The sequence below is a fragment of the Leptopilina boulardi genome, unplaced genomic scaffold, assembly GCF_019393585.1.
Source record: "Leptopilina boulardi isolate dan_hultmark-lab unplaced genomic scaffold, ZJU_Lbou_2.1 LbouV2_137, whole genome shotgun sequence".
Classification (NCBI taxonomy): Eukaryota; Metazoa; Arthropoda; class Insecta; order Hymenoptera; family Figitidae; genus Leptopilina; species Leptopilina boulardi.
The window spans coordinates 2,586,821-2,611,964 of NW_026137682.1; the positions used below are offsets into that span (position 1 = coordinate 2,586,821).

A 25,144-nucleotide genomic window follows, 5' to 3' on the forward strand; every position below is an offset into this window, starting at 1 on the left:
CCGTATTTGTGAGGCAAGAGAGAAGAGTCGCTCCTTCGTCCCAGATGGACGTGACCGTCCATGTATTGCGCAACGTATCTCGTCCAAATGTCGGGTTCGCAACGCGGTGACAATTCAACAAATTTTAATGTTCACGCAAAAAAATTATTTTTCATTTAAAATAATAAAGAAAAATTAAAAAAAAAAATTTTTTTTTTTAATTAAAAAAAATAACAATTCGCGTTTAAATTTCATGTCCCGCGCAATTTTTTGTGAAAGGAAACTATTATTTTTGAAGAAAAACGTGTCAACTATACGATGTAAACAATATGCGAATATTCGGGTAACAGATTCTCATTTTTTTTTTTTTTTTTTTTTTTTTAAACAAATAATGATTCAAAAATGTAAATTCTAAAATTAATTTTATTTACTAATTTCAAAAAAAATATATGTATTGTTCGTTAAACATTTTTTATGATAAATTAAAATTTTTTAATGTAATTGTGATTGGCAAACCAAAAAAAAAGAGCATATATTTTTAATGAAATATGGTATCAGGTTTTTTTTTTTAATCCTTAAGTGACTTTCATCAGTAAATGATATCGCTGCCAAAAGACAAATTTTACTATATAAATATTATAGTTTAAGATTTAAAATTTTTAATGAAGATTGAAATTAATGAAGGGATCGATGGCCTCGTGTTAAAATTTATTTCTAATAATGAGAAAATTTGTGAAAATGTGAAAATTTCGAGGAAAACTATGCTGAAAGTATATTTCAATTTTTTTATATTATTTTGAGTCTACATTTTTTGAGAAGAAATCAAATTTGACAAGTGAGTTAATTCACGTATATTTTTTATTAATTTTTCTGTACGAGTTTTAGCTTATATTAAAATTTTTTTGTTAATCATCAATGTTTACTTAATTTAAATTTTTTAATTTATTTATTTATATAAATTATATAGTTGTTTTAATTTTTTTTTTTTAATAATTAATAGTTGTTTTAAATATGTAAATATTTGAAATTGTTTTTTTATTATTTTCTGTATTTACTGTTTTACATATCTTTATACTTTTTTTTTTTTTAAATTATTATGACCCAGAAAATTGAATAAAAAATCTTTTCTTTTCTACTACGATGAAAATATGTTTGAATTAAAATTTTAAACAAATAGTTTTTTTTTATTGAACTATTTATTTGATTGTTTATTATATTTATTTATTTATTGAGATAAACGAAACTTTTTTTTTGTTTACTATTTATTATAGAAATGTAAAATTAATTTTTTTCTTTACTGGCAAAGAGGAAAAGATTTTCAATTCTATAGGTTCTTTTCTTTTTGAAGAGATTTTCTTCTATATTAAATATATAATATATACATTTGATTAGCTTCAAACAGAATTCATCGTTTGAATTGAAAAAAATTTTTCTTTGAATTTTTACAAAAAAAAAAAAAAATTCTTTGAAAAGAGAATTTACAGATTATAAACATCAAAGAAAGTTTTTATGAAAAAAAGGGAAATTTTTAAAATGAAAAAAAGTTCTAGGAAACAAGAGTATTTTAAGAAACATTTTCATCGAAAAAAGAATTTACTCATTAAGTATAAAAAAAAAATTAAAATAAATATTTTTTTTATATACAGTCAAATCTGGGATTTAATTTCATCATACAGTGATATCTTACAACTATAGAAATAAAACTAATAGAATTTAGATATTAAAATATTAAAAAAAAAAAAAAAAAAAAAAAAAAATTATAAATATATTCTCAGTTTTTTTTTCCTCTTATCCCACTTAACGAGGTTTCACTGTATTTAAGAATTTTATTTAACCAACAAAATTTCTTTTTTCAATACAAGAGACAAAAAATTTGTTTCAAAAAATATTTATTTTTGTGATTTCCTTAAAAAAAATTTATTCTTTATTTTTTAAATAAATAAATATAGAATAAAGTTTTCAATAGAGTTTGTCGAATTCCATATATTTCATATTTTAATTAAATCCGTTAAGTACATTGAAGGAAGGAGTTAGTTGTTCAAAGATAAACATATAAGGTATCATGATTTTATGTAAGAAGAAAATACTAATGAGTGATAATCAGCCTCAACCGAGTTATATTATTATTTTTTATTCTAAGTAAGCAACCTTCGCGTGTATAATTCTTCATATACTTTTCTGCTTTTTCCGTTTGCAACGATTTGACAATATTATTTCGAATATAATTTATAGATTCGATGGTTTTCTAAAAATAGATTTTAAATAAAATTATATCACTTTTAAGTCATCAGATGCAATAAAGTGGTTATTTATTTTTTTTTTTTTTAGAATAAATAGTTCAACTTTACGATGGGAATAATGTTTCGTTAATGTAACTTTTTCTACTGGTACGAGATGATTCTTTCAAATAATTACAAAGACGACTAATAACATCTACTTTTATAATTGCTATAATTTGTTTAGTTTTTTTTTTTTTCTTTACTTTGTGTTTCTTTTAATTGACACAAAAAATATAGTTTATAATATACAATTCCCATGTTGATTATAAATTATCACATTATTTAAATAGTAGCACTTATGCTTCATTATATATATTTTTTTAATATATTTATTTTATTAAAAATGCATTTTTTCAATTTTGCCAATTGAAATTATTATCAATTTAAATATATTTCTATTATATTAATAATAATAATGTAAATATTCTATATACTAATTTTTGCAATTAATTTTGATGTTTTAAATAAATAATCTAAATTATTAATTTAAAATATAAAAAAATTACTTTTTAATAAAATTTTTTAATAATCAATTAATTTTTTATTTCTCGAAAACAAAAAAATGCAGTTACAGTAATAATATGTTTGGTGTGCTTTGATAAAAAAAAAAAAAGAAAACAATTATGCTTGATTTTTCGTTGCTTTTAAAAAAAAAAAATTAATTCATAATAATTTTTTTTACTCTGTAACTATATTTTATGCTAATAATTTAATCACTGACAAATTGATTTTAACAAAGTTTGCATATTTACAGTTAAACATGGAATTTACTTTTTTTGAAAAAAAAAAAAAAAAAAAAAATCTTGATTGACTGATGTAACAGCAGATATAATGGATAAGATTTCTTTAATGAGAAAATGAGAATGAATAATGAAATCGTGAAAAGAACTGCATTTGATTAAACTTGTTGAAGGTTATTTCCGCGATTCACCGCAATCACATGCATCGATATACAATACATTAAATATGTATAAAATGTAATCGATACGAATAGTTCATTAGTTTTACAAAAATTTATATTATCCATTTTATAAAATACTATTGTTGCATTATTATAATAAAAAGTAACACCCAGTATAATTATTATTTATCCAATAATATTTATTATATGTATTTAATTAATTTATTCTAGTACATAATTTTTTTTTTATTTTAGACTGAAAAAAAAATTATTTGATTTAAATAGTAATCATTTAGTTGACTATTATCAAATAAATATTTATTTGTATTAAATTAATATTAATATTATTTGATTCTATAAAATGGTATGTTTATAATACAGAAATTATTTTGATTAATAGTAATATTGAAAGTAAATTATTAAACAGACAATAAAATAATAAAAATAATTAATTGAAGTATTAATTTACTAAATTTTATAAATAAATAAAAAAACTATGTTAATTATTGAAATTCTTTATTAACATTAACATTTAATTGTCAAATCAATTGAATTGTTCGAAACTCTGAATTCAATATTATCGGACATTAAATACAATAGAATGAATATTTATCGAGATGTACATAAAATATAAAATTGCAGTAAATTCCTTTAAATATACAAAGTTGTATATAGTAATTGATTAGCAGCAGATTGAAGATAAAATAAATTACACTGAAAAAAACTTTATTTGATTCAAATAATCGGTTAGTTGGCTATTATCAAATAAATATTTATTTGTGTCAAATAATTATTATTTGAATCAATTAAATTGTATTTATTTCAAATACAGATATTATTGGTCCAAATACAGTTTATTTAATTCAAGTAAAAATTATTTGCGGTTCAAGTAAATATTTATTTGATAATAATTAAATAACCGATTATGTATTTGAATCAAATAATTTTTTTTTTTAGTGTAGAAATTGATTTTCAAAAGTTTAAATTTTTTGATACACGAAATATTTATAAAAAATTTAATTTGTTCGGTTCAAAATTTTAATTCAAAAATTCATTTTTAATATAATATATTATAATAAATTAGCGAATTGGAAAGATATAAATTATATATTTTTTTTTATATGCGATTAGATAATAAATAGACTTAGAGAGGGATCTCATTAAAAAGATAATAAAAATACTGTGCATACTTAAACAATATAATTTTTTATTGCAGCACCCACAATTGGAATTTACTGCCCACATGAAACTTGTTCATATAACAGTATAATATTTATAACAATCACACTGATTTATAAAGTCTACATTATATATATATATATATATATTTTCGAGAAAATTCATAATGAAGAAAAAAAAATTTTTTTCACATTGTAAATTACATGGTACAGTATTTATACATCATAAATCAAATTAAGCATATAATTTATATTTAAAATAATAATAATTGTAATTAATAATTTTTATTAAAAAAATATATAAAAATTTCAATTTTTGGAAATATGTAAAAAAAATATAATAATTTAAAATTAATAATTTTATAATATAATTATTTTTGAATTTGCTATTTGTTATAATTTGTTAATTTATTATTTCAATTTATACCTATCGCTAAGTTAAAAATGGAAATTTTTCTGCAATCAAATTTTTTATTAATTTAACAATAATTTGCTGCTATTAATTAACATTTACAATGAGTAATTTTATTAAGTAGCTATAAAATTTGTTATATATATATAATGTGATTCATTTGGGATTCCTGGCAATTAATTTAATGAATTAAAAATGTATTTTATCAGTAATTGTCACTTTGAAAAAAAATCACCTTCATATATATACTCATTTTATGAAAATTTAATTATGGCAGAGAATTCCATTTAAGGAATAAAAAAACATTATACGCACTTGAAATCACACGAAAGGTCATACAAGATTCATCTGTTGTAGAAGAATATTATATTGTATATATATATATATATATATATATATATATATTGTATGACCAAGAAAAGAAAAGTAGGCCATTAGGATAGTTTTCTATATAGGCACATATAATAATTGAAGTAGGAAAAAGTTTTTTTTTATCGGAAGTATGCATAAATATGACCATGAGGTCAACTACAAAATCTAATAATGTGGATAATAATAATGATAATACTAGATCATTCCATACATTATAGAAAATGTGAAATAGATTTTTTTTCAATTCCATTTCGGATATGGAAAGAATTGGTTTTTATTTTTATAATTTAGTTTTCTCTGAATTTGAATTAGAAACAAATTTTCATAACACAGGAAAAAATTAAGTAGTTTTTTTTTTTTTTTTTATTTTATTCTATTCAAATGTAATGATTCTGGATCCAGAGAAATATTTTATTGGCGTTTATTTGAGACAAATATAAAATTTATTTAAAGCCAATAAAAATTAATTTTTTCCTCAGAACCCCATTAAATTATTATTTTTGTTTTAAATAAAAAAAAAATTTATTTGGCACAAATAAAATTTTATTTAGAGCAAATGAAATTTATTTGAAACAAATAAATATATTTATTTAGCTCTGAGACTTTATCTTTTCTCTGGATGTAGCAAATTAAAATTAAGTTTATAAATTTTTTTTAATAGGTAACAAAAATTTTTGTTTTTTCAATGAAAAACATTATTGAATGAAGTAAAAAAAAATATATATTTTCCTTTTGTATAATTATATTTTTTATATATTTATATTACTATTTAGTGTCGCAAATGAATATTCTATTTCTTTTATATAATTCAGCGCGCCGCCGGAAAGTAAAACCACACATAAAATTTGTATATACGGCCTCTTTAGTTGACCCATAATAATAAACTTCAAAATCGATTTTTAAAACAAAAATTGTAATTATTACTAATTTATTGGTAATAAGATAAAATAATTTTTTTTTTTAATGTCGACTTTAAAGTTATCTGAGGCCAACTGAAAAAGGTCGTAAAAATTTGTATATGTTGTTTTATTTTCCATCGACTAAATTATTATAAATTTTTAATGCCATTTGTTCTAAATACATTTTTTTTTTCGAAATAAATTAAATAAAGTTTAATAAAAAAAAAAAAAAAAAAAAATGAGAAATTTTATTTATTTTGTTTTTCGAATTATTATATTTGATAGAATTTTCATACTACAGAATTTCAAAAAATTATTTAACAAAATTTCTAATTAATAGGAATTTTCATTATTTGTCCGAAATTTGCGCAAATGTCCGAATAAACAATCGACAGAAAGATTTCAACGCGATTTTTAAAAATAATCACAATTTTATGGATTAATTTTTTGATTATGGTTGTTTTTAAAAATAGCGCCAAAATTATTATTGTTTATTCGAACATTTGTAATTTCGGACAAATGAAAATTTTATCAATTGAAAATTGTATTAAATGATTTTTCGATTATAAGTATGAAATTATGTAGTATGAAAAATCGGTTATATGAAAATTCTAACAAATAAAAATTCAAATAAATGAAAATTCATATCTAAAAATTATCTTATGCAATGAAATTCTATACCTAAAAAAAAATTCATTAAATTCGAAAAAATTCTGTGAAGTGAATTTTTGATTATCAAAAATCTGTAATATATCGTAATAATAAAATTTTGATTTTTTGAAATGAAAATCTCATTTGTTGAGATATGATCGCGCATATTTATGTTAAAGTCCAAAGAACGCACGTGTTCAATGAGAATAGATTGGAGTAACTCGACCGAATAACGGTGAACGTCGATCATCTATAAAATCTTTTGAAGTTTTCTATATGCACTTTATCGATAAATATCTCATATATGTTGATATAGTTACATATAGTGAACTGAATCCCCCTCTACTTTTAAAGTTGACATGCGATTATTATTATTATTATTATTATTATTATTATTATTATTATTATTATTATTATTATTAAAATGAATAATATAAACGTCATATTGACATCTCTGATATCAATATTTGAAATTATCATTGTCAGAAATATGAATATTGCATAATTGCCTATAAATATTCTGTGGTATATAATATATAACACATTAAGCGTTAAGCATATATAATATTATAAGAAAACTTGAAGGTCAAATCAGATTGTTCAGAAACAACTAATTATTTCGTTTTATAATATTGTATCTTATAAATGCATTTGTATATATATTTATATTTATTATATATTTTTTTTTTTCGTTAGTCAAAAGTTATTATACATTATAGTTCGATTCTCATGGAAAATAATCATCTTCCTTGGAAAAATATTTTTAATTTCATCGGAATTTATATATTTTATTAAAAAAAAAAAAAAACAAAAAATTTTCCCTTAATCAATAAATTCTTTTACAATGTGTATAATAATAATAATTATTATTATTATTATTTACAAATTCTTTTAAAATACTCGAAAAAATAATTTATAAGTATAAAAAAAAAAATGTATAAAAATATAATTAAAAAAAAAAATGAGTGAAAAATAGTTTACAACCCTTTTTTAATTTCACCTTAAAAATAATTATTTTTTAAAAATGAATTTGTTAAAAATGAATTTGAAAGAATTTCTACATTTTCTTTTATGGAAACTGAAATTTCAATACATGAATGCGTATATAAATTGAAAGCAAAGTTTGTTAAATTGTGTCAATATGAAAATTGTAACAAATTATAATACAGGATTATTATTGATTAAATTTTAAATGTCAAACTTTATTTTTAGATATTCGCACAGCAAGCAAGATACTTTTATTTTATTCGAAAGTTTATTAAAGGGATAATTAAATCGATAATTATTTATAAATATATATATAAGAGCCCCTAATATAAGAAGTATAGAGTCTTTAAATAATTTACTCGAGATAAAAAGTTAATATAGGGCAAGAATATTAAAATTCATTGATGTCCTAATTTTATTCAAATTTTTATATTTTGCTTTTAGAATAAGATACTGCGAGAGATGAATAAAAACCTTAAAATTCAAATTTTTTTTTTTTTTTTTAAATCATGTAAATTGTTAAAATGCAAAATTTTAATCAACATTTTTTATTATTGCACACAGAAAAGATATATTTGTCTCAGAGCCAAATAAATTTCTAATTGTTTCAAATAAAACATTTCTCTGGATTCAATGAAAAATTAATTTTCGTCTTTTTTTTTTTAAATGTATGAATAAGCTCTAAAATTAATTTTGCTAAAAATTTTATTCGATAGAATTTTATTAACTCGAATTTGCTTTGAACAAAATTTTTCTTTCTTCGAATTATTATTTAACAGAAATTCCATCTGAATTATATTATAAATATATAAATTAAACGTTAAATTTATAATAAATAACTAATAATATAAATGAAACAGATAAAATAAAGAGAAATAAGGTAGAATAAAATTTTTTATTTTATACCAAAAAAAAAAACTGTTGGTTTTATCAACCAAACATTTTTGTTGACCTAACAAAAAAATTTCGTTGAGCTTACAAAATATTTTTTTTATGCCTACAAAAAACACTCAACCAAATTTTTTGATTGACTCAAACAAATATAGTTTAAATACCAACAAAATTTTTTTGTTGGCTTAACCAAATTTTGGTTACTCTGACTAAATATTTATATCAGTGTATAGAAATTGAAAAAAAAAAAAAAAATTTTTTTCAAATGTTCATTCAATCGTGAGAGTGAGAGCTTTCTCAAATTACATTGAATTGTGCAATTTAGCGAACATAATTATTACCTTCTCCTATCGCTATCTCTGTTAATCCTCCATTTTCTCACCTATCAGCAATAATGTCTGGGAGATTAGCAGGGAGGTTGTAGCGCATATTAAGATCGCGTGTCGACCAGATCGACGACATGTTCCGTGTGATCAATAGCTCATATATATATTATGTTACAATATATACTATTTCGAGTATTTAACATAAAATAAAATGAAGAATTTTTTTTTTATTTCATTCTATTATATATATTTATTTTATGAATTTTTTAAAATTAAATTTTATTTATTTTGCATTAGTAACTGTTTTTTAATGAAATTTTTTGTCTGTCTTTCTTTCATGCAAGAAAATATTCAAATATCAATAAATATTTGACAATTTTTCTCTAGATATGAAAATATTTCAAAATTCAAGAAATATTTTAAATTTATCTATTATTTGGATGAAAAGTTTTCACGCAAAACCATTCTGCTGTGAGAAAAAGAAAAGGAGAGAAAAATATTGAAGATTTTTTCTTATTATTATTATTTTTTTTTTTTTTTTTGCTTTGTGGAATAAAGTTTTCGTATAAAATCTTTTTATCCGGATAAGAGAAGATTAGAAATACTTTCGAGAATCGCATATTATTTTTTTTTTACAAAATATATATATATGTGTGATATATTTTGTGAAATTCGCGTGGGAAGTATTGACTTTTTAAATATTTATTTGCGAATATGTTTGCCAATTTATATATATAATTTTTTTCAATTTAAAAAATATGTATCAATAATAATAATTTGTATATAACTCGTTGGAGGTATATCGACTTTTCATTTGATACTCTAGGGTCTTAATTGCATTTGTCAGATTATTGGAATTTTTTCTTTCTTTTTTTTTTTTTTGAATTATTAATAAATTGAAGCTTTAGGAGAAATTTTCTCGTTTCAATCGCGAGAATTGAACGGAATAATTAATGATACAAATTTTTCATTAAAAGGAAAATAAATTGAATTTAATCTCTTGGTATAAGTTTTTGTGATACTCTCTTTGAGATTATCCAATATTAAATACTATTTGAATTTTACATCTCTATTGTGTGAAAAGCAGATTTATTTATATAATTAATTATATCTTTAAATCAAAAGCTCTGGTTTATATTTGTTTGCTTTGTTATTCATAAATATTAATTATAAATACCAGAAATTTATATTTTTTGTTTATTATTTTATTATAGTCTATTTTACTCTATATCTCTTTAATTAACTTTGTACCATTTTTAATTCATAGTAATTACTGTACCGTCAAAGTAATTACTTCAGACTAAATTTTTTTTTCTTATGATTAAAAAGAAACTTTAATCGGATAAAAAGTATATAAATTAAATAACCTTTTTTTCTTTTATTACTTAAAAGCTGATAAAATTTTTTGAAAATTAACTAACTCTTCTTAGTCAGATACTCCAATATTTTTTTTTTTTTAATTTGTAAATTTATCCTTTAATTATTAACTTTTTTTTTCCTTTTTTTCAACGTTCTTATTAGACATATATTTTAAAGAAATTTTTCGATACAATTTAAATTAAATTAAAAATTTTCAATTTTTGTTTAACTTTTAAAAGGAAGCATAAAGTGACGATGAAAATAAGCTTATAAAAACAATTTTAAAAAAACTTTAATTATTTATAAAGAAATTTACAAAATTAAAAAAGAGCATTTAAAATTATTCAGAAAAATTGTTTTTTTTTATAAATAAATTATATAATAATATTTAAAAATATTAACAAATATATGTTTATATTTTAGGAATGCTTTCAACTGAAGAAAAGTCATTGTTAAATGTACAATATGATAGAGGATGACGTAAACAATTTGAATTGAAAAGAAAAAAAAAACTGATGGCTTCTGAAAAAGTGTGATATTCGAAACAGGAAGTAAAGATGGGTTCGTTACCGAATTTGCACGAACTATCAAGAGAAAAGCTCGAAAGTCCCGTATACCGACCAGCTCCAATTGGAGGTCTTGGTCCAGTGAGGTTACCACCGCAACCTCCACCCTTGGCTCACACCCACAAACGTGCGAGAAGCAGTGGTCATCATCATGGAACAATATTATGGGACAATGACGCCATGCTCGAGGTAAAATAATATACTCTTTGAGTTTTTTTTTTTTTTTACATACAATAAAAATAAAAAAAATTATATAATTCTTGTTTTTTCATTTTTGTTTAATTTTGTGTTTTTAGTCAAAAATAATTATACTCACATCGTTCATTTGTACAATATTCATGAACTAATTTATACTAAAATATACTTGAAATAGTTTGAGAATAAAATTTTATTTATGTTGAATTTTTTATTTATTTTTTAAATTAGCAAATAAAATTACCAAAAAATTTTAATTCAAAATCACTTGAAATTTAATTATTTGCAAAAATTTACAATTATTTTTAATGTTTTTTATAATATTCTTTGAAAATTCAATTTTTCGATTAAATATTTATGGAATTCAATTTTTGTATGTGATTTTTAATAAATTCTTCATCTACAGAAAACATTAAAAAATTTCTCTTATTATAATTATTGTTTGAAATTTAACACAATCTTTTGAAATTCAATTATTTTCAAAAATTTTAAATTAAAAGCTTCTAAAATTGTCCATTTAAAATTTTTTTAAATATAATAATTTCAATTATGTCTCTCTCCTGAAATTCAATTATTTTTAATTTTATTTTTATAATATTCTTCCAAAAAAATTCAACTATCCGAAACCATTTTTCACTTAAAAATTTTTCAAATTATTGTATTTTTGTCTACAATTTCTAATAAATTTTTTAGCGAAATCATCAAAAACTTTTAATTAAAAATCACTTTAAGTTCAATTAATTTCAAAAATCTAAATTGTAAATCTTTGAAAAATTCAATTACTTTTAAAAAATGTTATCTAAAATTATTTGATAAATTATTTTTATTGCTATAAAATTTAATTATTGTCTGTAAATTAACAAAATCTTTTGATATTCAATTATTTCTAAAAATTTCAACTTTAACTCGTCCAAAATTATTAATAAAAAAAAATTTTTTATTTAAAAATCTGTAAAACTTAATTAAGTATTGCCTGACATTTTTTTGACCATCAAAACTAAAAACTATTACAAAATTTTTAATTCAAATTAATTACCTTAAATAAGACTTGAAAAAATTATAAAAATGGAACTTTAAGAATTTTTTCTTTTTAGAAATTTGTCCTACTTATGTAAATAAAATTTGGAAAATTTGTCTTACAATTATTTTGATACCAAAATATTCGAAATAAATTTTCTTGATAATATTCATTATAGAATTATTCTCATTACAGAATTAATAAAATTAATTTAATATCAAATAACATTAGTTATTTAAAGTAAAATATTTATTAACCAATTCGATTTTTTTTTTTTTTATAAACCGATTTTTTTTTTTTGCCTTAAAGTCGATTCGTGGCCTGTATAATAAATCAAAAAAATCACCAGTTCAAAAATATTTCCGCATAAAATCCATTGTTTCTTCTTATAATTTTGAGAAAATTTACAAAATTATACCAAATTTTCACATGTATACATTGAGAAAAATATTTAGTCAGAGTAATCAAAATTTAGTTGGGTCAAAAAAAAAAAAAATAAATTTTGTTGTTATTTAAACAATCAAACTATTTGTTTGAGTCAACCAACATTTTTGGTTCAGTGTTTTTTGTTAGTTCAACCAAATTTTTTTGTTAGGTCAACAAAAAATTTTGGTTAATCAAATCAACAGTTTTCTTTTTTTTTTGTAAAATTAAAAATTTCATTCTACATTATTTCTCTTCATTTTATCTTTTTTGTTATTTTTTTTATTATTAATTTAATGTTTAATTTCAATTTAAGACTTTTTTTTCTCTTAAAATAATATTTATTTTTTCAGTGAAAAATAAATAAATAAATAATAATAGAATATTTCGTGAATTGAAGCTAATTATTAATTTTTCTTTTCAGCACATGGCAACGTACTCGCCAATATCGTGTCGATCTGCAAGAGCATCAGCGTTATCGTGGAGGCGACGGGAGTCGATGAGTTCGTCAGCTGGTGCATCATCAGTTCGTCGGTTGATAGCTGCCGTGCGAACAACATCCTCGGGACCAAGACCACCGAAAAAGGCAGTTTTAAGGCATTGTGCTGCACTTTTATTGGGTCACGCAACATGCTCGGCTGCAATCCTGCCAATGTTCCCCCTTCAAGCCGGTCTTGGAGCCTTTGATCCATATTTGGGTCCAGCATTGTTAGCACTTCTCTTTGCGGTGGCAACTCTAGCCACATGTTTTGCTCCCATCATTGTTCAAAAGCTCAGTACCAATTTAACAATTATCGTTGGTCATGTCATTATCACCATCTTCGTTGGTGCACATCTCTATCCCAGGTAGAATTTTACCTCCTGTAGTTTTTTTTTTTTTCTAAATATTATTATTCTATAATATTATATTATTCATATTAGCATATTATTCTAAAAATCATTAATTAGAATTTTCATTTTGAAGAATTTTATCAGAGATAATTATTTTTTAGACCAATTTTCCAATTAAAATTTGAGAGAATTTCTTTGTACACACATTTTTACTTAACAAAATTTTTAGCTACCGAATTTTTGTTTGTCAGAATTTTTATTTTACAATCATTTTCTTTACGTGACTTTTTATTAAAGAGGATTTTAATTTAGCAGAATTCTCATTAAATCGAATTTTATGTAATTCGAATTTTTAAATGGCACATATTCCAATTCACCGAATTTTAATTTGTCCAAATTTTGAATTGTTAAAATTCTTAAGACGCCGAATTTTCATTTGTCCGAACAAACAATCGAGAGAAAGATTTCGTCGTGATTATTAAAGTGAACCAATTCGAAATTGTCAAAAAAAAAAAAAATCGTAATTGGTCAATTTTAAATATTGTGCCTAATTTTTTCTGTCGATTGTTTATTCAACAATATTTGCAATATCAGATAAATAAAAATTCATCGTCTTAAGAATTTTAACAAATAAAAATTCGTACAAAATAAAAATTTGGACAAATTAAGATTCGGTGAATTGGAATTTCTGTCATTTTAAAAATTCGAATCACATAAAATTCAATTAAATGAGAATTGTGCTAAATTAAAATTTAATTGAATTAAATTTTTTTTTAAATGAAAAATAAAGAAAATGACTAAAATGAAAATTCTGCTAAACAAAAATTCGATAGCTAAAAATTTTGTTTAGTAAAAATTCGTGTAAAATGAAATTTTGTCAAATTTTAATTTGAAAAAAGAAAATTTGTTGAAATTTTCGCAGAAAAAAAGAATTATAAATTAATTTTTTTTTTTTGTACCAACTTTTGCAGATGGTATGTCTTAGTGCCAAGTTACGTATTGCTGGGAATTTGGATGAGTCCGGGATTTTTAGCGAGGACATCACATGTGAATGTATGTGCGGCTAGTTTGGGTCTTGTTTGTGCAGATCCTGAAGATCCAGATGACACGAGAAGAGATTGTTTGCTAAGAAGACTGAACAGAAGTATGAAATTAGCAGAGGACATGGGTCTCGCTTTTGGTATAGAAAATTTATAATAAACTATTAAATTTTCAAATTATTTTATTATTCTCTCATTCTAATTTTGCGAATGAAAAATTTCAGGTTGCTTTATTGCATCGATTCTAATCAAAATAACCGATATGTCTCACATTAAATTCATATTTGATGAATCGGAGGAGGAATGTGGCGCTGAATATTGTCCTGAAACATCGATGCATTTTTACAACAAAGATCATTGTTAGTTTGATTAATATAATATTAATGTTTTTTTTTATTTATATTTACAATAATGAAAACCGGAGTCAAAAGATAGACAAATTGATTTTTAAATAATTCGATTTTCAAGAATACTTTAATTTATAAATGGATCAAAAATAATGCTATGAATATATTTGATACAGTGAGAAAATTGAGACACAGAATTTAAAATAATAATAATAATAATAAACAATTTGATAATTTTGAATTGAAATTAAATCCGGTATTTTTCTCCGATTTATTAAAAAAACATAGAACAATAATTTTTCTTTGATTTAATAATAAAATAATGTTAAATTTTCTTTTAGTACACAACGAGACGTTATTTATATCGACAATTCCACCGGGAACCTCTAAAGTAATAGTGAGCGTATGGCTTGGACTGGCGGTTCTTGCGATTGGCACATCATGTGCTTTTCTTGATTCAAGATTAAAAGAGCCACAAAATATTAACGATAGAATCAGCACAAGTAATTTACTAAAATCTATAAAAAGCGCCTTTCAAGATCCAAAACTGCAATTGGCAGCACCTCTCACACTTTTTGTCGGTTTGGAACAGGGCTTTATATTTGCCGATTTCACGGAAGTGAGTCTAAAGAAATGAAATTCTTTTCCTTTAAATAGGAAAAGAAAAAAGATTTAAAAATTATCAAATTTCTCAATTAAAATATTGCAATTTTTTTTCCCCCCTTAAAATTGAAGATTGTTTTTTTTAGGCTTATATTGTTTGCGCCTTGGGAGGTGCAGGATCAGTGAGTCTTAGTTTCCTGAGTCTTGCATTACTTCAAGCACTTGCGGGTGCGACACTTTCAATGCTATTGAGGCATATCAAACGATATTACGTTGTTGGTAAATATTTTATTTTCGCATTTTAATTTGAATAAATCCACTTTTTGAATGAGAAATTTTTAACAGTTTTTGTAAAAATTCCATTAAATGAGTTTAATAGAACATTTTATATAAATATTTTTTACATAAAATTTTTGTTTTCATTTTTTATTTCGATGATAATAAAGAAAATTCTATCAAAAAAATTGTTTTCGATTATTTTATGAAAATTCAATCAAAATTTTATCGATAATTATGATTGAAACTTCATTGTTTTCCTTTCATTGCGATTATTTGATGAAAATTCTATTGAATAGAAAATTATTAAATTTTTCATCAGATAGAAATTCGTAAAAAAAAAAATTTATTTAAACTTTTGATTGAAAATTATTAGATTATTGAGTGAGTAGAATTTTTATCCAAACTTTTAATAGTAAATGGTTAAATATAAATATTAAATATTTTCAATATATTTTTTTAATTTTAATGCGAAATGTGATTTTTTTGCAGGTGTAGGTTTCGCTTTTCATGCATGTTTATTGTTGGTGCTGGTAACCTGGAGACCTGCAGGTGATGACCCAGCACTTTTTCACGTGATATCAGCCGCATGGGGAGTTTGCGACGCTATCTGGGAAACTCTAATATACAGTAAGTGAAAAATAAAAGATACGAATTTTCTTATTGTTCTTGTTTTTTTAAATTATTATTTTTATCCATTTTTGTTTATTTACTCTATTCTTACATTTTTTAATCTATTTATTAGTTCTTTCTCATCATATTTATATATCTTCTTTTTAGGTATATTTATTATTTCTTTCTTTCAGGTGTTTATTATTTTTCTTTTTGCTCTCAGATATTAATTATTTCTTTCTATGAAGTAAAAATTAATTCTTTTTTAGATATTTATTTATTCTATTTTTTAAACAAATATTTTCTGATATAGTATTATTTAAAATTTTACCGTTTTTTCTATTAAAATGTTTTCTATTTAGAAATTTTTTTCAGAATTTTTGTGAATATTTTTCAACTTTTTTCTCTCCACACTATTTCATATTTCTTCTTTTACGATTTTTTAAATGTATTTCTTAATTTTTTATTTATAATAATTTCTTTTAGGTATTTTACGATTGTATAATTTTATTAATTTTGTTACAAAATTATTTTCCAATTTTTTCCTTTTTTTTTAAAATCATTTTATATAAGTTTCTGATTTTTGTTGCAGATGATTTTTACAAGTCTGATTTCTTTATTATTTTTATGTTTTACAATATCGCTATAAAGAAATGTTTTCAATTTCGATGTATAAAATTGGCAAGAAACTTGAATTTAATTTAAGAAAAACTTTTTCAAGTTGAATGTGAACAAATTGAAATTTTGGAACAGTTGAAAAAAAATATTGTTTTCTTTTCAGCTCTAGTTTTAGGATTGTATACGAACTCGTGGCAAGGACCACTGGCCACATCTTTATTTTGGAGATGGCTTGGACTTGCTCTAGCCTTAGGACTTCATGGATTGGTGTGTACACGAAGTCGTGTTCTTGGTTTAGCAGCAATGCTTCTATTGTCAGTGGTGCCATACACATGGCTCGAAATACGACTGGCAAAACATGGAAAATGTCTTGCACCATTGTGACCGCGTAGATCAAACAACAACAATAATAATAGAGGCGAAAAATCGCACAACGACTGAGATAGGTCCGTTCCATCCAGTTTGAGGAGAAGTCTATCTTCTTCAATGAGAAGTGGTAGCAATAAACTAAAAGGAAGGAATGTTAATATTTTTATCTGTCATACCAGAACTTCCGAAAGTTCAGGCGTTGAGCAAGCGTCTGCTTTTCGTATGTCTTAAAATACATTTTCCATTTTTTTTTTCGCAAATAAGGAAAAAAATACTTTTTTAGATTCTATAATATAAATAAGATTCCATTGTCATTTATCTGTGTAAGATGTTTTCTAAAAAAAAAAAGAAGAAAAAAGCAGTAAATAAAAAGAATTACTGTATTTTATACAAATTTGGAAAAAAGCCTTGCCTAAAATCGAGGATTGTTTCAGATATCATAAGTTTTAGACAAAAAAGCCTTCGAGTCGACAGAGAAAATGTTATTTGAAGTAAAAAAATAAATAAATTACAATTTTGTATGAATTTTTTCAACAAAAAAAAAAAAACCGATAAAGTTGAAGTGAATTTACATTAATATACTTAAATCATTAAATATCAGCGAGACAATCACGAAATAGAATTTATAGTTTAGTCGAAAATAAAAGATCTTTTTATCTGAAATGCGTATTAGATTTAATTTCTAAACTGAAAGTATTTTTCCTATTGTTACAAAAATAATATTGACCAAATAATAATACAAAAATGAAACTAAAAAAAAAGAAGATAAACAATAAAATTGTTCTAATATTTTTGTTTCAATTTCTATTACTCAAGTCAATTGTTAAAAAAAATTTATACTTTAAAAAAGCGAAGGCTAAATGACAGTAACTTACGATTCTGAAAGCTCACTAAATAAAAAGAAAAATTAAATAAATAATACATTAAAAAAAAAGTGGTGCTCAAAAACAAAATAACAACCAATTGTTAAAAATGAAAATAATACATACAAAAAAAAAACTAAAAACACTTTGTTACTCATATAATTAATGTTCAATTTCAGGAAAAGAATATTTTTCTTAAGTAATTTTCATTAAAGTTGAATTTTTAACTATAATGCAAATTTAATTTCAACTAAAATTCACGGAAATTTAATATTTTGAAATATAATTGCGCAATATTATTATTTTCAAGAAATAATTCTTTAATTAATAATTTATATTGAATTATTTAATTAAATAAAAGAAATAAATAACAAATTTTTAAATTAAAAATAGGTAAAAATTTTATATATTCTTTTAAACGCATTTTTGTTGTTAGACATTAAAGTTTAAATAAAAGCCAATTGCTTGTAAAACTTAAAATGTTCCTGTTCACTATAGCAATAATAAGATGTAAATAAAAACAAAAAAATATATTGAACGCTAACTTTGAATACTACAATTTTTTATAGTTAAAACATTGAATGAAATAATTTACCTAGGTTTAAAAGTAAAATTTTACACTATTATAATATATATCTGTTAACAAGATTGATAAACTTTATCTTGATAGAAGATTTCTTAAGACGAGTTATTTAAATAAAACAAAAAAAAGAGAAGATGATGAAGGTAAACAACGCAATTAAAATGGAAAATTAAGAAATAATAAATTTTTTGGAAAATGTACTGTTCAATTTAGAAATAATGCTCGTAATCTTTCATGCTTTCAATACTTCCGCTTTGCTCCGAGCTTCATTTTTCAATAAAAAAAAAAAAAAAAAAAACAAACAAACAAACAATCAAGTAAAAATCTCTTCTAACTGGATGGAACGCTTCATTGCTAAACGAAACAGACGTTCTAAACAATTTAATAAGTGTAAATTATTCATTGTATGGCCAAATGTAAGAATTATCACTTGATGAGACTGCTTGTTCAACTTTATGCAGAAAAAAACTATAATTGGAGAATAAATAAAATATTTGATTAAAATCTTACCAATTATTGTAATTATGAAACATATTTATTTTAAAATCAAATAATTATTAATTTAAATAGCTTTCGTATTGTTTTAATTTAAAAATCAAAAATACATTTTTCTTGAAATCCAACGCATTGAAATGAAAAATCAATGAAAAGAATTTTTATTAAATTGTGGAAAAATATTTTCCTAAATTTATTAATTACAAAACATTATTTACACAAAAATTATACAAAAACTTTATTCCATCATACACAACTTTAGTTGTTAATTTAATTGGTATAAATTTGTTAAATGTAACAAGACAAAAGGTCATGATTATAATCAATCTAAATTAAATATAAATTTAGATGATATTACAAAATTATAATACAATGTAAATATAGATTATATAAACTACAATATTATATTGTAAAATGATCTAGAAAATTATAGATCTTTTAATCATGATCTAAATAGAAATTTAAATCAAAATTAGAATAAAATTTTAAAAAAACATTGATTAAAACTTACATTTAAATATAATATATAAATTAAACAAGAAAATGTAGATTAAATATCTACATTATAAATTGGTGAATTTCAAAAGTTGTCAAAAAAAAAAAAAAAAAATATGTAAACATTAGTTTTGATAAAATATAAATATGCATACATAAATTGCATATTTTGCGATTATTTAACAATGTTATCACATAAAAATCGTATTGTACAAAAATATTTCCGCTAATATACAGAAAGCTATTAAAAATGTTAAGGAAGATTTAACATTTTGCCTCTGCCTCTACTAAAACTTTTAAGTATTTCATTACGGCTAAGCAATGGTTTCCCTCGTCCCATTCCCATATAACTTTTTGGCGAAAAGTTATCGTCATCATCATCATTATCATCATCTTCATCATCTTCATCATCTTCGTCCATTAGTCTCACTTGTCCATATCCATGAGGTGCTCTGAGAGGTTTATTATAACTGAAAGAAGAAATTTAAATTTAGATGACAAAATTCAAATCTTAGTAATAATTCAATACTTATATCATCAAAAAAAATAATCCAGTTAAATTTATATTTAGTTAAATATCTATTTAATTCAATTTTTATTTATTATACTTTTTAATTAACCAAAATTTCTTTTATAGAATTTCCACTTGATTTAATTTTTAAGTATTAGATTTTCTATTTCATTGTTTATCATTTTTTGTCAAAACTTTCATTTGAAAAATTATTTTTTTCATAATGCTATACATAAATTTGAATCATATTCCTAAAATAAAAAGAGAATTGAAAAAAAAAATAAAAAGGAAAAAAAAATACAAAAATTTTTGAGAAAATACACAGAAAATAGAACATTTAAGAAAAGAAAAATTGAGAATTTTACAAATAAGCAAAATAAAAAGAAAATTTTGAAGCCAGTTTATAAAAGTAAACATAAATATAAATAAATTTTTGAAATTTCAAAAAAATTGAAAATTTAAAGGAAAAATTGATAATAATTAAAGAAAATAGAAAATCGTAGACAAGAAGAAATTAAAAGAAATAATTACTAGAATTCAAATAAAAAGAAAAAAAAAATATTTTTTGACAATTCTTGAAATTCAAATATTTATAAAGAACAATTTAAAAGTATTTTACTATATTTAAAATTTTACTGGTCCATTCTCTCAAATTAATTACATGAATCAGGCAAATTAAATGTAAAAATGAAGTATTTGAACAGAAAATTTCTACTTTTTTAATTGTGCAATGTTAAAACAATAATTTGAACGTTTAAAATTTTTTTATGAAAAAAATCAAATTAATTTCATACCTGTCTTCGTCACTTTTTGAAACATTTAATTTATTAGCATCTTTTACAGTTGGAGAGTTTGATGATACTGATCCAAAGCCAGAATCGTCTTCATCTTCGCTCCAATATTCGATTAAATCAATTGTTGTTCTTAATTCCATATTTGCTCTTGATCCTCCATAAATGTTAGAGCATACACTACCTAAAAAAGTGCACAAAAAATAAAAAATATTGATCCAATTATGTAATTGCATATAATTTTAATTAGTGCTGCTCACGAGACGAGACGATACATAGTATCGTCTCGGTCTCGTTAAATATTAAAATTTTAGGTCTCGTTCTCGGTCTCGGAAGGTGTGGTCTCGGTCTCGGTCTCGGTCTCGTTGAATTTTCAGCAGTCTCGGAAAACATGATTTCGATCTCGGTCTCGCAAGTAGATGTATCCATCTACTTGCCGTAATGCGAATAATTTAGAGTTAAGTTAAAGAAAATGATATAGAAAGTATCAAAAGTTAAAAAAGAAAAATTAAATTATAAATTTTTTATTTAACTAGCTTCAAATAAAAATTAAAAATTGTATGTCAGTTTTATTAAATTTTATTTTTGTTGTTTACTTGTTATACAAAATGTGCATAAAATAGTATTTATTATTATGTAAATTTTGTTTAATTTATTAATCACTTTAATAATTATTTTTAAATTAAATATTAAAAATTTAATTAACAAAAACTTAATGATTAATATTCATAAAAGACAGTATTATGCTCAATTAGGTTTATGCTAGACATTGATTACTAGTTTTTGGCGTAACATTTAAATTCAAGAAAACTATTAAATAAAAAATATAATATAAAAATGTTTAGTTAAAAGATATTTGTCTGTTAATGAATTATAGAAATTAATCAATTAAATTAAAAATAATATATAAAGTCTCATAATAATATTTTAATTTATTCTTTAATTTTTTAAAAATATCGTCGAGAGTCTCGGTCTCGTGAAATTTAGTATCGGTATCGTCTCGTTTTATCCAAGATGGGTCTCGTCTCGGTCTCGTCTCGAAAAACCGAGACGATACGAAACGAGACCGAGACCAGTCTCGGTCTCGTGGGCAGCACTAATTTTAATTATTATGATTTTAATATTAAAAATTTAATTAAAAAATTGTTAATAAATAAATTAATATCATTAATGAATCATGAAATGAAAAATCTTTAAAAATTGTAAAGAAATAAAATTTTCCTTTTTAATTTCTTTTAATTTTTGAAATATTGTTTTATACAATTTTAAAAATTATTTACTATTTACTTACTTTCATGTAAAGCAAGATCAACGATTCTCTTCATGGGACATGAAGACACGTGCTTCTCTATTTCTGCTTTAGGAAATCGATGCGAGGCACTAAATGGACAAATTTCCAAATAATTCGATGGATAATTCTAAAAAAAAAGAAAATGAATTTCAGAATCAGGTATTTAATTCTACATTTTTTTTATAAATATATAATACCATAAAAAAAATATTTTCTTTGACAACAAATTATTTTTTCTTGTTAACAGAATAATCTCAACTAAAATGTAAAATAATTGTTTTTTATTTAAGGCAGCAAAATTTCTATTGAACTAAAATGTTTGATTAAATCGAAAAAATATTTAAATATAATTTATATTATATATAATAATAAATTTTACCGCTTCGCATTTTATAAGATGAGTTGGAAATTTTGATCTTGCTATTTTGTGCTGATTATTATATGGACAAATAAGTACTGAGCTGGGATTATTTTCGTAACCACCATACATCCTGGAAGCAAAATTTACAATTTCACATTATTGAGTAATAAAATTTTTATTTTTATTAATAAATAGACTATAAATTAAATCATTTAAGATATAAAAATAAAAAATTACTATTGCAACATAAACGTGAATTACTTTGTACCTGAAAAGATGACTTGCATGAAATTTAATATCAAAAGATTAGATTAATTTTCCATTCGTAAGGGTGTTCAGCAAATAAGTTATAAAAAAAAACATAATAGTCGGTGCATTAACTTTTCTTTTGTGGTAATATTTTAAAATAACTAGTTTTTAAATATATTAATATTTTATTGTTAAACTATCTTTTGAAGTTAAAAAAAATGAATATTTCTTTTCTGTAATTTAAATATAAGAACACTTGAAAATTAATCTTTTTTTATATAAAAATTTGAAAATTAAATATTTAGTAAATTAAATTCAATACTTAAATAGAATTTTAATTGTTGGTTAATAAAGTAATAAATAGTTAACAAAAATTCTAAATTTTTATGAATGTTTAAAAAAATGTTACACGCTTCGAAAAATTTCAACATTTTTTTATTGTTTTAAAAAAGAATATTTTTTTTTTAATTTCATCATTTTTATGTATAAAAAATTAAGAAATTTATAACTTTTTGATAACTCTCAATGTTTAATACTAGACACTTTTTGAAAAATAACTTTTTTAAAAACTAGATTTTTAAAAAAATACCTAACAAGAAAATTTAATATGGAATTAGTAATTAATCATAAAAAAAATAAATTTAATGATAATAATAAAGAATTAAATAATTAAGAATAAATATAATAATTAATATACATATATGTATATTGGTTATGTATAACATCTATTTAATAATTAGTATACAAAGCAAAAATAATAAATAAATGTAATCAAAATAGTATGAAATTCCAAAATAGTAATAACATTAAAAAAAATGATAGTTAAATAAATACAGAAAAAACAAGGATATATAAACAACACATAATACCAAAAACATAGTTTCTATTATTAATTTTAATAACAAAAATGAAATATTTACCTGTATTTTAGTTGATTAAATTAATTAAAGTAATTTCTACTTTTTCAAATAAACAATAAAAAAAACAACTAGAAATTTAGTTTTCTTTAAAAATACTACAATATTTTTTGTAGTAAATGTTCACTTCTAGGTTAGAATGCTGATTCAATGTTGATTGTTGCTGCTGCTGATGCTAAACGGAGTTCTGTACACAAAATGATCACATTCACAAATGATAAAATTTTTGTGTAGTTGTAAATGGTTCGGAGCCGACCATATTTCTACGCATGTGCGATTCATTCTCAAATTTCATTGGTCCTATTTTAGGGTAAAATTTTGGGAATTTTCACAGGTAATAGTCCTGCGAAGGATTTGAACATCATTTTTACCTTAGGTATAATTAGTGAGACGACTACAGACCACTGATAAAGAAGACGAAGGTAATTAAGAAGAATTAAGCTGGTAATAAACCCATTAACATCTATACCCAGAAGAATAAATATCAAAAAAGCATTATTGGTAATAAGGACAGTGGATAAAATTAAAATAGGCTGTTTCTATTTCGCCCGTCGAAATGAATGTGTTTTAGAAGACGGGCAAAATAAGAAAAATAGATTATTTCGCCCGTTCAAGATAAAATCGAGTATCTGGAAGACGGGCGAGTATATTATTTCGTCCGTTAAGTATAGACAGCTGTTTTTTAGATAATGAGAAAAAATAATTTTACTTTTTTTAAATATAACAAATAAGATGGATAGAAAAAAGACGTCTGAGTATAGGTCTAATATTATTTATTTATATCTTTTGGAGTATTTGGTTTAATAAAATAGAAGAAATTTAAATAAAAAAAAAGTTCTTAAAAATTCTTTAAATTCTTAAAATTAATACTTAATTATTTTCTATTTTTTTTTCAAAAAATTTTATTAATTAAAGTTTTGAGAATATTTGTAACATAAAATTTGTTTGTAATTATATTAACTTAAAGATTTTTCAAATATTTATTTTACACGTTTTTGAGACGTGACTTTAAAGAATAATAATTATTTTATCTAAGAAATTGTATTGGAAAAAAAATTAATATATTTATAGAGGTATTAATTACTCTTATTAAATAATTAAAAAAATTTAATATTTTATAGTAATGGTAAATAAATATAATTAAAATTATAAAAAAATTAATCTAATATTAAAATTATAAATTATATAATTATTAAATTTAACTAATTAAAATTACAATGTTGAAGTCGAAAACAATTAAAATTGATTGTCATCGATTTAAAAATATTAATATTTTTTCAAATAATTAATAATATTTTTTAATATTTTTTATAAATTTTTCTTTTAAAAATTGTTGACGAAAAAATGGCAAAAAATTTTTCTTTAAAAATTGAAAAAATCATTTTAAAAAATTTTTTTCATGAAAAATGAAAAAAATTTTTTTTTTAATTTTGTTTATTAAACTTTGGTAATAAAA

The 25,144-nt window shown here is 21.9% G+C and overlaps 2 protein-coding genes across 4 annotated transcripts; one reads left to right on the top strand and one right to left on the bottom strand.

The window, feature by feature from the left end:
• Positions 1-28: 28 nt before the first annotated feature.
• Positions 29-18,711, top strand: LOC127291414 (UNC93-like protein). 3 transcript variants are annotated; one of them, XM_051320543.1, is made up of 10 exons: positions 29-322; positions 560-814; positions 10,658-10,989; positions 12,861-13,282; positions 14,239-14,447; positions 14,532-14,666; positions 14,996-15,273; positions 15,404-15,536; positions 16,026-16,163; positions 16,927-18,711. In XM_051320543.1, the coding sequence occupies exons 3-10, from the start codon at positions 10,792-10,794 to the stop codon at positions 17,145-17,147; spliced, it is 1,734 nt and encodes a 577-aa protein (XP_051176500.1). In that variant the 5' UTR covers positions 29-322; positions 560-814; positions 10,658-10,791; the 3' UTR covers positions 17,148-18,711. The 3 variants fall into 3 exon arrangements, with proteins under 3 accessions (XP_051176500.1, XP_051176501.1, XP_051176499.1); XM_051320544.1 differs by having other exon boundaries at positions 29-299; XM_051320542.1 differs by having other exon boundaries at positions 29-814.
• Positions 17,667-24,035, bottom strand: LOC127291415 (gametocyte-specific factor 1 homolog). The gene is made up of 5 exons (XM_051320545.1): positions 23,692-24,035; positions 22,541-22,652; positions 22,162-22,288; positions 20,874-21,054; positions 17,667-20,038 (listed from the first exon to the last, which is right to left on the bottom strand). Exons 2-5 carry the CDS (start codon positions 22,649-22,651, stop codon positions 19,822-19,824), a joined length of 636 nt encoding a protein of 211 aa, XP_051176502.1. The 5' UTR covers position 22,652; positions 23,692-24,035; the 3' UTR covers positions 17,667-19,821.
• Positions 24,036-25,144: the final 1,109 nt, after the last annotated feature.